The following is an 18,713-nucleotide window of genomic DNA, read 5'->3' on the forward strand; positions in this document are numbered from 1 at the left end:
AAAATATGTATATTTAACACATATATATTGTATATACAAATGTCAAATAAAAAGTTTTGATTTAATATAAATCGTTATTTATATATTAAAAAAAATATGAAAAAAGAGTAAATTTTTATAAAAACATTCAGATATTTAACAGATTTAATATAAAAGAATTAAATTAGCAATTTTTTTCATATTTTCGATATTTTTTTATGCATTTTATAATATATTTAATATAATAAAAATTATTTTTTGTTGAAAAATATTAACATTGTATTTTATTTCTCTGTGATAAATTTATCATTTTTTTTTTATTATTAGTATCTATTATTGTTTTTTATTGATTTAATGGTTTAATTTATTATATAAAAATGATTGTTTTTTTATAAAAAAAATGAAAATTTAATCTTACAGTATAAAATTACTTTAATTAATCATTTCCAAATTTTTTATCAATTATGGATACAAAAATTTTAGTTCATGAGGGATCGAATTCACGATTTTTGCATATTAACAGGACGCTCTTTTTTTTTAGTAATATATTTATTTAAAAAAATATGTATTATATTAATTGTATGTATATATGTATATATAAAAGAAACAATTACTAAAAAACTCTTATAATTATCTAAATAGTGAATTCAGTTTGTCAAGATTTCTTCTAATCTCAGTGGCGTTAGTATGTGAAATATATATATGTAAATAGTATACAATGAGTATATATGGCGACACTGCTAATGATATGTTTTGAGAGAAAAAAAGTAAAGCTAAAAAAAAACTCTCTGTTGATATGTTGATGAAATATGAATTGAAGATAATGAATTTATGAAATGCGTAATAAATTTGATTAGTGATAATGAATGAAATAGTAAAAAATAATATTTATTACTAGAATATATTAATGATTTATTCTGTTATTCTTTTTGTTTGTATAATGTTGTATAATGTTAGACTTTATAGAATTGAAGATTTATAGTTTATTTTCAAATGTTTGTTTATTTACACGAATTTTTTTTGTTTATTTATAATTATTATGTTTCTTTTTTTATTTCTTTTTTCTTCTCACTTTTTTTTATATTATATTTTTATATTTTATTCCAATAAGGATTGTTTTATTGAATCACAGAATGCTTTGTTAAATTTCTGTAATTGATGTAATTCTTGAATGGAAAAGTTTCGTTTATTTTTATTTATGATAATTGTTTGTTTAATATTGATATATATCTTTTTTCAGAGTCTTAATCTGTAAAAGAAGACAGAAGAAATTATCTTTTCATTATATTATATTAAGATTATTTAATAGTATAAATGTTTAAATTTATGAATACCTCTGTGCTAGAGTTTCTTGAGAATTGATCTATTATTGCTTACTTTTTTATTTCTTTGTTTGGACTGGAATTAATACTAATATTAATTAATATTAATTTGCTGAGTAATTCCTGTATTATGAAGTTATTTATATATAATTGAGGCTTCATTATATATTATTATATATTATATAAATCAACAAAAGAATTAACTATTATTAATAGTTAATTTTTCTCTTTGCTATGTTGAGATTGTATAGTTTGAGATCCTGAAGTCTTTCAAAAATTCATAATTTTTAATTTTTTCATTTGTTCTATATTTATGTTTCATTATGCAATTATTAGAATTATTGATAAATCATATGATAGTATATGATCTTGGATAGATATTTTGATAAAAGATAGTATTGTTTTATTTTTATGATAGTTTTTAATTGAATTTCCATGTAAAAGTCAGTCTGGTGTAATCAAGTAATCTAAATAATATCTAAATAATCAAAATAGATTCTTAAATATTATTTATTTTGTTTGTATGAGACTTCAGATTATTTGTTTCAGGATTATGAATTCTTATTTGGAATGATGCAGCTTCAGATTTTTTTATATATTTTTTTTATATAATTTTTTTGTTATAAAGAGGTGATTAGTGATTCTAAATAGAAATTCTAAATAGAATTGATTCATATTTTTCTTAATTTATTTTAAGATTCCATTTAGAATAATATTGTGAACTTCTATGCTATTGTGTGATGTGTGCTTAAATCTTCTTCAACTGCATAGATTATTAGGTCACTTGCAAAGATTATTAAATAATACTAATGAATTTATTCTATTCCTCTTCTCCTTCTTTTATTTCAAATTTAAGTATGGAGTTGAGATTTCTATTAGTGTTTATAAATTTCTTATTATAAATTATATCTCAAATTGTTAAGATTGTTAAGATAGATGTAATTGGAATGCTTTTTTTTTTAATTTGTAGATTAACTCATTTAGCTATATTGAATCAAAAATTTTTTCAATGTTAAGAAAAATTTCTTACTATTTTGTTAGAATATAATTGCTTATTGATATTGTTATTTTAAGTATTGTATTGTGAAATATTGATATCTTCTGAAACTAAATTAATTATCTGGAATGATTTTATGTTTCATGTAGTGATTTAGTGCATTATTGATAATTTGATATATTTTATTAATATTGTTAGTAAGATTTATTGGACAATAGTTGGCTATGTCAATTGTATTGAATTTTTTATTTTTTTTAAAATGATTTTTGTACATTTTCATGCTTTGAAAAAATAACAATAGTTAGTGCATTATTGAAAGTAATTTTTGTTTTCTGAAAAATGTTTGAATGTTATTATGTTATCGATTCCTAATTTTGTTTTGAAGAATTTGAATATCTGTTTTGTTGATGTTAATAAACTGAAATACTAATCTTTTGTAATTTGCTAGTTGTATTGTTCTTGGTATATTTGGTGTAATTAAAATATTTTTGCTAGTTTTAACTCTGTCAGTGTTATGTTGATTTCTTTTGTCATCTATTATTTTAGTCTTATTTTTGTATTGTTGTACTTAAGTGATTTAATTATTTTACATACTATATTCATACTATATTCAACTTGAATTGTATATCATTGATTTCAATTTTATTATTAGAAATATGGAAATATTCTAATAAAATTAAGTTAGTTCTGTAAAGTAAAAATAAGTTTTGATCTATTATCAATATAGATTTTTTTCTTTTTATCTTGTTGATAAAAAATGTTCTATATAATTTATTCAATTAAATTTTTCTATCATTTCGTTGAAGTTTTTTCATATTTATATTTTCCATTAATTTCTTTGATCAATATTTTAAAATTATTGACATGAGGAAATTTGTTTTTTGAGGATTCTTTTTATTCTATTTAGTTTTACAAGAATAATAGATTTATGTTTATATAATTTATATTTTATATTTTATGTTTATATTTTATAATTTTAGAATTTTTTTATTTAAATTTCATTATATTATATGTGGATTCTCTGATTAGAATTGTATTTGTTGGATTAGGGTGTTTATATAGGATTATATAATATATCGATTTCTTCAATTATGAGATTATTGTCATGTGGGATGGAAATTAATTATTTAATTTTTTTTAGTTGAATTTGTAAAGCCAAATTTGTTACTGAGATGTGTTTAGAATGTTTATATTAAAATTTCTATTATTGCATGTGATCATTATAATTCAATATTCTAAAAGTTTATTTATTTAAGAAGATTTATGAATTGTAACATGCTATTTGCTATGAAATTGCTAATTCCTAATCCATTTCCATTTGTTATTCAATTAAAGTCCAATTAAAGTCCTCTTTGATTATATGATCCTTCCCAATTTTTATATTTTTTTTATATAATAATATTGTCAATTAGTATATTATCTGTTTTATCTTAAATTTTTGAAGAGATTATCTTGTTCTTTAATGAATTTATAGTTATTGTGATTGTTTGCATAAGCATTAATAATGTAGATGTTGTTGTTGATATAGATTGATATAGATTGTTGACATAGAATTTTGACAATAATTGAAAATAGTTGACATAGTATATTCTAAAATGTCATTGTGTTGTGAGGTAGAATGTAAACAGACTTCAAATTTTAAATATCTTTGTAATAAATTTTCGATAAATATTGCTATGCGTCTTTTTTTGCTTCTTTTTTTTGCTCTCTATTTATCTTTATATAGTATAGTTAAAATCTTATTTGAATGAGTTTTTTGGATATGGTGATAATGATTATTTTAATTGATAAATTGTTCATGAATTGCAATAGTTCATATTTATATTGAATTGATATTATAGAGTTCACATTATTGATATTATATTTTATTATGATATTTTATTATGATATTATTATGATATTATGATATTATTTATTATGATATTATTTATAGTCCAATAGTTATTTATCCTTGTATTATACATAAGTATAATCCTTGTATAATACTTATGTATAATACAAGGTATATGCACTATTATATTTTATTATGATATTATTATGATATTATGATATTATTTATTATGATATTATTTATAGTCCAATAGTTATTTATCCTTGTATTATACATAAGTATAATCCTTGTATAATACTTATGTATAATACAAGGTATATGCACTATTGTATATCCAAGTTATCTGTAATGATTTCAATATTGATTGATTTATTGAGATTAATATAATTGTTTTATATGTGTAATCATTTCAATATTTCTATTCTGTGTTGATTTTCTCTAAGTTCCTTATGATTTCCTTTGATGTACTCTTTGTAAGATGCTAAGTAACTCATTTGATTACAATATTTTGTCATTCGATTATGTGATTTTGAATTCTTAGGACTAATTTCTTGTACATTTGATGCATTTGAAATAAAAAGCTGTTTGCATTGACTGCTTGATGCATGACTGATGCATTCACATATATTGTTTTTATTGAAAATTTCTTTTTTTTTTTTTTTTTGATTTCACTTATTATGAAGTCATATTAAGGTAATCTTTACTAAAATAGTATTTATTTTAGCTTATTTGTATATTTGATAGATTAAATTATTGTATATTTTCTGCAATATCATTTTCATCAGCTTCCTTTGATTCTCTTTGATTCAAAGAAAAAGTATTTTTGATTTGAATATTTTTGAAATGTATATGATTATTTCTATATCTAGAATATTTTTGATTTCTTGATAATTGTATAATTCTTTGATAGAATTAATGGCTGATTAATCAATTTTTTTTAATAGAAATGCAACTTATTTCTATGTTATCAGTATGTTCCAAATGATTTTAGATTTATGTAGTTTAGAATTGTTTATATTGGTTGTCTGTCTCTGTGGGGCTTGTTTCTTAATTCTTGATTCAATGTTTAAATCAATTTTAGAGAATATCTCGACTTTATTTTGTATTTTGAAATTGATAAATTGTTCCTGAGATCTTTGTTATTCTTTTTATTTTTTTAGTTATGAGTATTTTATTAGTGGTAAGATTTAGATATTGATTATAAAAATGGAATATTCTGATTTGCATTGGATGGAATTTTTTTTTTTCCTATTAAATGGAAGAAGAGTTTGAATATATTGGATAATCAAGTTGTTGCTTTATTTGCCTTTTTTTTTTAGAATTTTTCTAGTTTATTGTCTTATATTTGTCTTTTTGTTATTGTTCATTTTTGTGTCGCCATTTTTGTTATAGGTTTAATTTTTGTTCTATGATTGCCCGTTATGCCTAATATCTTAGGACATCTGGATTCAATTTTATTTTATTTTTATTATTATTTTATTAAATTTCACTCCCTTGAATGTTCTGATTATTGTTATGTAATGAGGATATTGATGATACATTTGACTTGTCCAGATTGGGACTTTGATTTTCAAAATTATTCCTTTTTAAATACTTTCATTTTCTTTTTATTAAAATAAAAAATTAAACAAGGAAGGAAAAATATATAATATATTTTTTGTTATTTTTAAAAAACAAGATTGCTATATAAAATTTCATCTATATATTTGTCCGTGATATTTGAATATACTTAATATACTTATATTGTATGTATTTTTTTTTTCTATTCCATTGCTCAATCCATATTTTGTTTTGATAATCAAAACTGAGCACAATATTTTAAATTTAGTTGCACAAGTTTATTAATTCTAAGCTAATAGATTCTTAACTAATAGACCTATGTAAAAAAAATATGGAAATAGAAAATAGATTTTATTTTATAGAACTTTGTTTTATATTTTAAAATTATTATATAAATTAAATTTGAATTTGATAATTAATTGTTTAACAACTTTTTTCAATTTCAAAATTATTTATTTTTAAATATTTTAATTTTCTTTTCATTAAAATAAAAAATTAAATGAAGAAGGAAAAATACATAATATATTTTTTAAAAAAGAGTTATTTTTAAAAAAGAGATTAGATAAGATTGCTATATAAAATTTCATCTATATATATATATATATATATATATATATATATATATATATATAGATATATCTGTGATACTGTGTAATCATAAGCATATAATCATTTTTTTATTATATAAATATATATAATAATACAGAAATTAATATTAATTATAACAAGTGCACATAAAAATGCTACTTTTTCATTGAAATATCTCAATTCTATATCACATTAAATATAAATTTCAAATTTAAATATATATTCCGTAGAAATCATCATACTATATAATACTTATCCATAGAAAACTTGGATATTCTACAAATATATTTTTTGGATGCAAAAATAAAATATAAAATAACAATAATTATTTAAAAAAGAAATTTTTTCACTGATTTTGATGATTTTTTAGATGATTTATAGAAGACAAGATTTTGAATAATTTTTTTCTATAAATATAACTAAATAAAACCGTTTAGTTTTTAAGAAATTTGTAAAAAAAATGGTTATTATATTTCATAGAATTTTTTTTATATGTATATGTCTACATCTACGTCGCTTATCTTCTGTTAATATAAACATATAATGGTAGTAAATAATTAAAATATAAATTAATCAAAATGTAAATAAAAAATTTATTTTCTTATGAATTATAATAAACTTAAATCAAATCTAATCAAACTTAGACATGTAATCCTTTTGATTCATAAATACAAAAAATATAAAATGATCTAATAACTGAAATAATAATGACTGTTAAATATTAATATTATATTTAGTATTTATTTATATATTAATCATATATTTAATATATTATCCATGTTTAAAAATAAATAAATGGCAATTACATATTTACATATTTATATATTTACACAGTGACAAATCTATAAAAGAAATTCTATGAAATAGTAGTAATCTTTTTTTGTAAATATCTCGAAAATTAAAAGATAGTTATATGTATAAAAAAAAATTCAAAATCTTATCCTATGATCCAACATAATCAAAAATTATGAGCTTTTATTTTAGATTAATCTATCTTAAGTCAATAATTTCAATGATATATTCAAAGATTTAAATTTAATTAATACTTTTATAATTTGTTGCAAGTAGATATACTTCTGAGAAACTTTTAATTTATAAGAAATTTAGAAAGAAAGAAAGAAAGGTGAAAATAAATTTTAAATCTGAAACTTTTGTTTTATATTTATTAGTTTTTTCTGATATATTAATAAAAAACTTAAAATACATGAATTTTGTCTATGTTCATAATTAATATAATTGTTTTCTCATAATTATATTTGTCATTTACAATTAGTGTCACTATGAAAAATATAAAATATAAAATAAAATACTTTAAATTTTAATAATCTAACAATATTATTGAGAATTAAAATGATAATATATTTACAAAAATTAAGTTTTATCAATATTGTCGAATATTTGAATTAAATATAATATAATCAATAAAATAAAAGATATATATGTTGTAATTAAATTAATTAATAGTTTAGTTTAGAAATTAATTAATAATGACTATATTATAGTTTAATTTACTTAAAAGTGCTTGTCATTACTATTGCAAATTTGATTTATATATCCCTCCGTCTATTCAATTGTTCCATCGAAAAATAAATAACTAAAATAACTGAATAAAAATAATATTTTTTTTAATAATTCCGAAAAAATTTTTTCATTTAACTGTTTTATCGTGTATAGCATACTCAGCAATGATAATATCATGATCAACTAACTAATATAGTAAACATTTTTTAAATATTTATGTGCATAAACTTTTTAATTAATTTTAAATATTTAAAATTAAATTATATATCTAAAATAATTATTATAAACTTAAGTCATTAACCAATAATTCACATTATGATGAATAAACATAATAATAATAAGTCCAAAATTTTATTTAAAAAAAATTTCTAAAACTTTTTTGTTAATTTTTTTGATATAACATTATATAATTAGTAAATTTTGTTTTATATATTTTATATTATTAATATATTAAAATTTTTCAATAAAATAAATTCTCTGCAATATTAGTAATTTGTTCCAATTTTTCATGTTAAACTATTTAAAAAAAAATAAATATAAAATAAAAAGTTTGATAAATAAATAAATAATTAATAAAAAATAATAGTTAATTTAAAAAAAATTATAAATTTAAATTATAATTAATTAAAAAATTTTTCAAAAAAATTTTAAATAAATATTAATGATATTCAATGAATCGTATACGTATGAAAATAAATATTAAAAATATATCAATTTATGAAAATAATAAAAAAATTATGTCATAACTCTTGGAAACACAGATTTATAATACTGAATTTACTATTGAAATATGTAAACGATAATAGTTGAATATTAAAAATTTTATTGTTTAATTAATAAATTATATCATATCCTAGATTATGTAAATGTAAAATATTAATAATAAATATTATTTTTTAAAAATGGCAATCAATCTTATTGTGTTGCAAATTTTTCGAATTTTTAGTCTATCTGTTATTAAATTTATTTTATTATATAGAATTAAAAAAAATCGTCGCTTTTAATTATCATAATAAAAAAATTGATAATTAAACAATGAAATAAAAATTAAAAAAGTATTAAAAATATAAATATAATTTAATACAATATATACTAGGTAAATTTAATTCTGTTACTCATCATTTAATTTCAAAAAATAAAGCAATTACAAATAATAATTTTTATTTTTTAATTTTTAATTTCAATTTAATTTTAAATTTTAATTTTAATTTTAAATTAATTTAATTTTATTCTATTTTTTTTTTATTAAAAATTTTTGCAAAGAAAAAAATTGCTTAAAATTATTTCAATAATTTCCAATTAAACCATATTCCTATATTTTTCAATAATATTTATAAGAATATTATATAGTATAATTGATTTTAGAAATTAATATAGTCAAATTATAAAAATAATTTTTATGAAAATTAGCGAAATAAATGATTTGATTCATCTCTCTCTAAATTGTAAAATAGAAATTCCCTACACATAGTTATAACAAAAATGATATTACCAACATTACAGTTTACATATATAAAATAAATTATATTATACTAAATATATTTACATATATTATACTATGTATGTAATTTATATTATATGTCCTTATTTTGATGATATATTTATTTTTTTTTCATTGGCAATCAACTAGTTGAAAAACTTCTGATTTATTCAAAGAATTTCTTTTAATAGAGATAATACGATAAGTTGACAATTAACTTAATATATTGGTAAAAATATATTGAATATCAATTTGTATTCTTTCATGCTATTATAATTCGTATCAATTACGATTAAGAATATTTTTCGAACTTCCAAATGTAATAAATTTTTATAATATAATTTGTGAAAAATTATTATTTGTTAGTTAGTATTTTTATAGAATTATGGAATAAATTAATTTCAAATTAATTTAAAATTATTATTATTATATTATTAATTCATTTTTTATATATTTTGCAAAAATTTTATTATTAAATGAACTTGCATATGATTATTATGAACATTATATTGATTCACTAACATTTTTTTTCTTGAATTGTAAAAGAGGTAATAAAGTTAATTTTAATTTGTCATAAATTATAAATATTTTATAATTTATATTACAGAAAAGATGAAATTCTTATAAGAGAGATTGTGAAATAAAAAATAAAGAGTAAAACAAGAAAAGTAAAAAAACAATTTAATTAAATCTATTATTCAACATGGTTAACCTAGATTTACCAGAAATACCATTATCTTTAAAAAGTTTACAACATTATCTAAAAATAGCATCAACGCATGATCAACGAGATCCTGTTATTAGTTATTGGTGTATGAATTTGCTTTATGTTATTATAGAAAAAAAAATTATTACAGTTAAATTTTTTTAAAATTATTAATTTTTAATATAGGTCGATTATATGCTCTTCAAACAGGATTAAAATTATCAACCAAATCACCAAAAGAAACAAACTTTTTAATGAAATTAATGGATTGGTTAGAAACAACTAAAAAAGAATTATATGATAATGAAGCTATTACAAATGATATAGCTGCTCAGGCACATTTAGAAAATTGGGCATTAAAACTTTTTCTCTATGCAGATAAAAATGATAGAGCAGCTAATTTTGGAAAGAATATAGTACATAGTTTTTTTACAGCTGGATTACTTTATGATGTATTAACTGTTTTTGGAGAATTGAGTGAAGAAGCTGTACAAAATAGAAAATATGCTAAATGGAAAGCAGCATATATTCATAATTGTTTAAAAAATAATGAAACGCCTCTACCAGGACCTATACAAGAGAATAATGAAAAAACAAATTTTAATAAAAACATAGAAGAAGGTAATGAAAATTAAATTTAATGAAATATTACTTAAAAATATTAATAAATTTAATTAAATATGTATGTATTTAATTATAATTATATTTATTTAATTATATATATATAATTTTATTTAATTATAAATTAAAAAAAAATATTGATAAAATTGATTAAAAATCAATTTTAATATTAATATATGTTATTAAAAATAACATATTTTAAATTTAAGAGGAATTTTATTTGCCTTATTATTCCTTAAAAAGTTATTTTTGATTGGACTTTTTGTTCTTCCATATGAAATTAATATTAAATTGGACTAAATTTTATTTATTTAATTTGGACTAAATACTAGCAATATGTAAAGCAATATTTTTTTATATCATATATAAATGAATACGAAACTATTATTTTATATTTATATTTGAATACTTTTTTCTAATGTTTATATTATTTCATATTCATCTCTTATATTCTATATTTGTGAATGTGTTGTATATATATATATAGTATTATGATGATAGTCTTGTTTTTTCTAAGTATAAGATTGTTTTTTTATATTTATCATAAATTAAAACAAATAATTTTTTAAGGAATAATGAATAACAATTAAAAATTTTTAAAATGGCAATTCTTGATTAATTAGAAGAAACAACATATTGGCAAATTCAAGGTAAAGCTAGTTTTTTTTTGGTTAATTAATATATATATATATATATATATATATATATATATGTATATACTTATATCATGCAACTGGAGTTATATTGTTATATCCTTATGCTGGTCCTTTTTTGCAAAAATATTCATGAAATATTTTTAAAAAATTGATTCTAGAGACCAAAATAAAATAATAAAAATTGCTGTACAAAAATGTAAAAAAGACAGTAATCTCTATTTCTGTCTCACTTCATTTATAAATTAATAAATAAATCTCAATTGATATTTTTATATTTTATTATTATTATATTATGTTTATTTTAGTTTTTGAACATTAATTCTCTAAAGATGTCTCATGAATATTTTAATATATTATATGATGCACAAAAATATGCTAAATCCATTTTATGTAATAGTAAATTATATATTATATAATGAATGAGACAGATAAAAATATTACAAGCTATTTTCTCATAAAATCAATCACTGCACATATTAACATTATAATATTGCTAATTATTTATAAAAGGCTTCTCCTTATTAAAAAGAATTTCATTTGCCTTTGAAATATGGGTATAATTTTGAACAACTTTTTTCTATATATTATATATATTATTTTTGAATTAATAAAATACTATAAATAAAAATAAAAATACTATATAATATAATACTTATATAAAATTATATAATATTTTTAATGTTTATGATATATTTATTTAAAATTAAGATTAATTTAAATTAATTTAAATTAGATTAGATTTGATTTGATTTGATTTGATTTGATTTGATTTGATTTGATTTGATTTGATTTGATTTGATTTGATTTGATTTGATTTGATTTGATTTGATTTGATTTGATTTGATTTGATTTGATTTGATTTGATTTGATTTGATTTGATGATACTAGCTCAAATTTGAATCTAATATAGATTTATTATATGCTATATACACTGAATTTTCATTCAAGGAACCTATCGATTCTCATTTATAAGTATTATAAATAAAAAATGAGATTTGAATTAGTTTATTATATTTAGTCACTGATTTATAATAATAGCAACCAATACTAAGACATATGTTGTTACAATTATAAGTAGATTTTATTATAGAACTACTGAAATTTTTTTTTTATGAATATTTTGAAAACTAAGCAACAAAATAACAAAACAACAAAATATCATATAAAAAAAAGTTGTTCAGAATGTTGAGCTTGATAATATATTTTAAAATTATTAAAATCAGAGAGGACAATGTTTTTAAATAATTATAATATTTTAAATCTGGACAATTGATGGTTCATAAGCTAAACTATGACCTTCTTCTTTTTCTTATTCAAAAGAATCATAAGAAAATCATATAAGCTGTATCATTAGCAGACATTATATAATACTTTAATACTATAATACTTTAATAATTAAACATATTTTATATGTTTTATTTCACCAATTATGCATGCAATGTTCATGATAGGAGAATCAATTAATTAAAAACGAAAATTGTGGAGTACGAAAAAAAGCAGTAAAGGAAGATTGATTAAATAGAATCGTATGACTCACAGAGGAGAAGAATTTGGTCAGATTTGTTTTAGATTATAAAATATTAGAAGGGTGAATTTTGTAAAGATAAAAAGTGTTATCTCTATTTTTTTTTAATTGAATATTAATTTTTTAATATGAAAAAAAAATATCAAATTTAATAATATTATATCTATATATAATAATATTTAAAACATTTTTTTTTTATTATGTATACTTAATATTTTATAAAGAGAAAGATTATTATTATAATCTTGAGTACAATAAATTTTTTATTTTTATAAAAATTTATTATTTTATATATTATTTGTTATATATTATAATTAATTTTTTATTTACAAAATTAATTTCTTTCAAGTAATTCAATATTCACATTCATAAAATAAAATTGATTCATATACAATTACCTACTACATGTGCAAAAATAGAATGATGCCTACTTAGAAAGTATTAAATTATTATTAAAATATATAATGCAAGAGATGCTTCGTATAAGTACTGAAAGATATTAAAAGTGTGTTTTGTTTTGTGTTTTTATTTTAAATATTCTATTTTAAAGATTGTTTTATAAAGTAATTTGAATTGTATTGTTAGAGTTTTTAAATATTAATATAAAGGAGTCAACTTTGTTTTTACAATAAGTATAAATTCATAATAGATTAGACAAATATTTTTAATTATCTTTAATTAGTAAAATGTTATTATAGTTCAATGATATCTTTTTGAAAATGTAAAAGAAAGAAATATGATATTATTTTTATCTTTATCAAACTAATTCTATAATATTTTATAATTTAAAATATTTTCTTTAAACTTATATAATAATTTTTTATACATAATATAATAATATTTATATAATATATATAATAATAAATATTTCTTTAAATTATTTGACATAAAAATTTTAAATTGATATTTGCAAGTTAATTTTAAAGTAAATATTTTATCTGTCTCACTACAATGATTAAGATAAAAAGAAATTATTAGAAATAAAAAAATATTTTTCATTTTTATATCATTTTTATATATCATTTTTATATATATTCTTACATTTAATGAATTTAAAAATTATAACTTTTTTAATTTGAAATTAAAAGTTTAAAAAAAATTTTTTTTTAAGTGGAATCATTTAATTTTTCTTGTATAAATCAATTCTTTGATTATTTTAAAAATGTTATAATAATATAATTAATAAATTAAATAATGGTATCTATTAACTGTTTAGTATTATGTAAACAATTTTTTATAGAATAATTTCATCATCTATTTTTTCTATCTTTAATAATTTTAAAGATATAGCTGTGTCTACTGTTATATGATAATAAAAATTATAATTATGTTTTATATATTATATAAAAACAAAATTTTATTTTATTTAAATTTGCTTAAAATAGATTCTGCAATAGAAGCAAAAGAAGAAGATACTTTAAATACAGAAGATTTAGTTGTTATTAGTAATACTAATCCATCTGATACAATATATAGTAAGACTAGCGAAGAAAATGTAGAAGAATGGTCTTCTGAAAATAAAGATTGTAATGTAGTTACGAAAATAGAAGGTATTAGAAAAAAAATAATTCGAATATATATCATTATTTGTTTGCATTAATTATACATACATCATAGGTGGAATCGAATTATCAGTGGAACAAATAAATAAGGCACAAAAGTTTATTAAATGGTCGGGAAGTGCTTTAAATTATGATGATGTGCCTACAGCTGTGTTAAATCTTCGAAAAGCTTTACATCTTTTAACTACTGGTCAAGAACTCACATAATCAAAATTAAAATTAAAAATATTGTTATTTCACTTAATAATAACAGTTAATTAGTAAATTAATTTTTATTGCTTGTGAATAATAATATGATTTAATTGATACAAAAGTAAAAATGATAAAAATGATAAATTATTTATTTTAACTGTTTACATTATTATAGTTATGCTGAATTAAAGATATTTTTGAAATGTATATTTAATTTGTAGATGTATAAAATCGGCATTAATATTTAAATCTATTATTATAATGATTAATGAAAGTTCACAAATATATATCAAAAATGTTAATAGTGCAAAATAAATTATATGTCATGTATTAATGAATCTTAAATAAGTTAATTAATAATTCTGTTATTTTCAAATAAAAAAAATAGTTAAAAATATAAATTTCAAAAAAATTGAAAATTATAATTTTTCTTTTTCTATTCGAACGTGTAAACTTAGTTTTGTATACACATGCGCGCACAATTATTAAATAGTTTTTAAAATGTTCTCTTATGTAGTCAATCTTAATATTTTATAATAAATATATCATTATACTTATATATGTTAACTTTACACTTATTTTTTCGCTATTATTTTATTTCGTTATTATATTATTTTTTATAGATATATTATTTAATTTATTCCATTGATTACAAATTTAACATTTGAAAAATAAATATACAATTAATTAACGTTATACAGTATAATAACGTTTTTTCTTCTATAATACAGTGGAATATACTATAACAAACATAGGAAAATACAATTTATATTTATATTTGTACTTATGTTTTTTATTTTGTATTAAATGTTTTGTATTTTGTATTTTATATTTTTATTTAAATCATTATATTGAATAGTAACTTTGAAATAGTTTTAAATAAATATGTATTTACAGTTCAAAATATGCTATAATAAGATTCTAGAATCAATTAGTTCACTACAGTATATTCCATTATATTAATAAAATATTTTGAACTTTAAACTAAAAACAAACTAGTCTTTTTTATAATTTTCGTTTCAACTATAATAATATATTTATGTATTTTGTACGAATTTTAAATTTGTACATTTTTATTCGAATTTTAAAGACGCGTGTTTTCTTCTTTAAAAATAAAAAAATAACTAAACAAGTAAAAATATAAATACGAAGAAAGCACGCGTGTGCGTTATAATGCAATGTTTACACATAAAAACATTTAATCTCAATATGATATCAAGAAGAACACATTAATTCAAATGGCAGTTAATACCTTGTGTTTGAGCTAATACTTTATATTTCATTGATTAAATTATATTGTAGTAATAATAAATATTTATATTTTTTGAAATTTTCAAGATTTCTATTTTCTTTAGATTTAAATTCATAATATTGTTGAAAAAGCAATTTAATATAAATCTTGAATAAAATTAACATATAAGTTTAAAAGAGCATATTTTACATGATTATCATAAATAAGGAATCAAAGATCAAATGAGTAACTTATTTGTTGTGCATAATAAGAATTCCTTTAACGAACTATTACCTACATGATACGTTGCAAGTGATAATTAATATGATAATCAAATGAAGTTTTAGTCTCATGAATATGTATAAGAATTCCAAATTCAATCTTGTTTCTTAGTTTTATCATCTACACCATTTGCTGTTACTGGTTGTGTATCTTCTCGTCTAAGTTGCCAATCTATTACTAATCGGCCTGTTAGCATAAAAAAAAACACCTAAAAAGAAGTAAATCTATTTAAAGAAATTTTTTTTATTTTTGTTTAATATATATTCTCTTTACAAATTTTAATTTAATCTTACCAATGCTGGTGCAATTCTTTCAAACTTATCATTTACCATATAATGTGAATATACAGCCATTAACATTAATAATAATAATACTGTATTTGATGCATTTTTTATTTTATCTAGAAAAAATAAATAAAATAATGTTTTTAAAAAAAAATTATTCTAACTTAACGAAAAACTTTCTTACGGCTTGGAACTATGGCCATTGCGAGTCCGCAAATAATTTCCAATGATCCAACAACTCTTCTATACCATTTACTTGGTACTTTAAAATCCAGTGTACCAGATAGTGGAAATACCTTTGCATATTTCACATATTCTTTCCTCTGTAAATATAATAGTATAATTCGTTAATAAATATTTGATGAAATATAGAAAGAAGCGGAGAGATAAACATATATATATACATATAAGATATTTATAAAGAAAATTGTGACAATTTCAATTTGATAAATATTATAAGTTGGCACTTGCAATATTTTTGGCGCTTCACCAATTGGTTAGTTGATAGTTTACTATAACTTTGAACATTAAGTAACAGCAAGAACCGAAAATAATCTTCTGACGAGATCTATCGAAATGAAGAAATTAAATTTTTTATAAATTTAGAAAAAATTTTAATCATGAAATCAATTTATCTTTTTTTTATGTTAAATAAAAACTTTATTTTTAGAAAAATCTCGAGCAAACAAAAATTAATAACAATAATTTGATTGTTTTAATAAAATCTAAAATTTTATTTTTCAATCTTAAAAATTAATAAATAAATTTTATTTATTTATATATTTTCAAATATTGTATTTAAAAATACTGATAATATATATAAATTATTTTTATTCATTTTTTTATTAAGTTTTTAATTCCTTTTTATACTTTTTATTATATATTTTAAAAATTTTTTAAAATTATTTTCAAGATAACAATATAAAAAAAAAAGAGATATTTATAACTCATACTTATACAAAAAAAATTATGCATACAAACACGTGTATAGTATATATATCGACACACATTTTTTTTATTTGGTAAACAAAGATTATAAAACCAAAAACATTTTTTTACATGTCTAAAGAGAAAATGAAATATTTTTTATTGAAAAAATCATTGTTCTTACAAAAAAAATAATGAACAAATATAGTTAAGAAAATCAAAAAGATCGATTATTAAAACTGACAGATTGACATAATAATATATAGTTAATACATGATATGTATTATATACAAAGCTAACGCACATTATACAGGAAAAGGTAAAAGTAAAAATGTTTTATGATCACTGAAGATAAATATAGCAAAGGAAAATAATTTAAAAACAAAATAAAAATTTTTATTAGATGAAAATAAAAATTTCAATTGAATATAAATTATAAAATTAAAAGGATGAATTACGTTACATAATTATAGAGCAAATGCTCACCAAATCCTTGTGTAGATCCTTACTAATATGAGAAGTCAATTTCATAGTACCAACGAAAACGAAGAATATCCCAAGAAGAACTGAGAGAGATTTCAAAACGACTGAGCCCATAATTCGACAGTTGAAGATTATTAACGACACGAACGTATTAAACGTAGAGAAATCGATTCGGAAACTAGACTAGATGAATGACTCGTAGTCGTGAATTCGTTATGTATGACTCGTACAATCTCAAATAAACTATTTTTTTTGTTTTCTTTTTTCTTTTTTTTTTTATTTCTTAATTATACATATTCATAATAGATATTTATATGATATTTATGTTAGAAATATATTTTTTTAAACGTTTCGAACAATTATTCAAATCGTACTTAGTACTAATTGGGTACTATCGTACACGATATAGTAATGTTCATACTTCTTTTCTTTCTCTTTCGGTTTTATTCGGCTTATTCCGACTGCGACAGCGCATAACGTGTACAATATTAGTATTCTATACGTCGTATTGTGTCGTGTCGTGTTCCACTGCGTTGCACTAGCTTTTCCTTTATAACGTTTAATTATAATGAGCTTTCTAAAGACACGTCGTATAATCGTACGATTCTACTATCATTTTAACTAACATTTTTCATGCAATTTTCAATATTGATTATTTATATATTGTTTCTAGTTACATACAAACAATATAATGATATAAATTAAAATAATTAAATGATTTGCATTTTTCCATTAAACGAAATATAAAGTATAAAACGTTCAATCAATTTTTCATATGATACAGTTTTTAAAAATAATTAATTTTATAAATTTAATAAATTTGTAATATGTAAATTAAGAAATTTAAAAAAATTGAAAACTGTAAAACCATTTGGCTATATTTTTAATAACGCTTTTCAAAAATATTGATTCATTGTAAGATATAGTGAAAATATAAAACATTCATTTAAAAATAACCTAAAAATT

The 18,713-nt window shown here is 18.7% G+C and overlaps 2 protein-coding genes across 5 annotated transcripts; one reads left to right on the top strand and one right to left on the bottom strand.

The window, feature by feature from the left end:
* Positions 1 to 9,423: 9,423 nt before the first annotated feature.
* On the top strand, positions 9,424 to 15,866 carry LOC727354 (vacuolar protein sorting-associated protein VTA1 homolog). 2 transcript variants are annotated; one of them, XM_026439760.1, is made up of 5 exons: positions 9,424 to 9,597; positions 9,886 to 10,090; positions 10,171 to 10,605; positions 14,172 to 14,336; positions 14,404 to 15,866. In XM_026439760.1, the coding sequence occupies exons 2-5, from the start codon at positions 9,982 to 9,984 to the stop codon at positions 14,553 to 14,555; spliced, it is 861 nt and encodes a 286-aa protein (XP_026295545.1). In that variant the 5' UTR covers positions 9,424 to 9,597; positions 9,886 to 9,981; the 3' UTR covers positions 14,556 to 15,866. The 2 variants fall into 2 exon arrangements, with proteins under 2 accessions (XP_026295545.1, XP_026295546.1); XM_026439761.1 differs by lacking the exon at positions 9,424 to 9,597 and adding an exon at positions 9,776 to 9,826.
* Positions 14,365 to 18,609, bottom strand: LOC551755 (transmembrane protein 35A). 3 transcript variants are annotated; one of them, XM_624142.6, is made up of 4 exons: positions 17,751 to 18,210; positions 16,522 to 16,660; positions 16,347 to 16,453; positions 14,365 to 16,261 (listed from the first exon to the last, which is right to left on the bottom strand). In XM_624142.6, exons 1-4 carry the CDS (start codon positions 17,859 to 17,861, stop codon positions 16,148 to 16,150), a joined length of 471 nt encoding a protein of 156 aa, XP_624145.3. In that variant the 5' UTR covers positions 17,862 to 18,210; the 3' UTR covers positions 14,365 to 16,147. The 3 variants fall into 3 exon arrangements, with proteins under 3 accessions (XP_624145.3, XP_006571868.1, XP_016772706.1); XM_006571805.3 differs by having other exon boundaries at positions 14,365 to 16,277; XM_016917217.2 differs by having other exon boundaries at positions 16,143 to 16,261; positions 18,169 to 18,609.
* Positions 18,610 to 18,713: the final 104 nt, after the last annotated feature.

Source organism: Apis mellifera, linkage group LG3 (assembly GCF_003254395.2).
Source record: "Apis mellifera strain DH4 linkage group LG3, Amel_HAv3.1, whole genome shotgun sequence".
Classification (NCBI taxonomy): domain Eukaryota; kingdom Metazoa; phylum Arthropoda; class Insecta; order Hymenoptera; family Apidae; genus Apis; species Apis mellifera.

Excerpts from the sequence above, each read along its gene's own strand:
- LOC551755 (XM_624142.6), bottom strand. The coding sequence starts at position 17,861 with ATGGGCTCAGTCGTTTTGAAATCTCTCTCAGTTCTTCTTGGGATATTC. Across the intron at positions 16,661-17,750 it reads AGGATCTACACAAGGATTTG|AGGAAAGAATATGTGAAATA; the intron begins GTGAGCATTTGC and ends TTATATTTACAG. Across the intron at positions 16,262-16,346 it reads AAAGAATTGCACCAGCATTG|GTGTTTTTTTTTATGCTAAC; the intron begins GTAAGATTAAAT and ends ACTTCTTTTTAG.
- LOC727354 (XM_026439760.1), top strand. The coding sequence starts at position 9,982 with ATGGTTAACCTAGATTTACCAGAAATACCATTATCTTTAAAAAGTTTA. Across the intron at positions 10,606-14,171 it reads TAATAAAAACATAGAAGAAG|ATTCTGCAATAGAAGCAAAA; the intron begins GTAATGAAAATT and ends TGCTTAAAATAG. Across the intron at positions 14,337-14,403 it reads TGTAGTTACGAAAATAGAAG|GTGGAATCGAATTATCAGTG; the intron begins GTATTAGAAAAA and ends CATACATCATAG.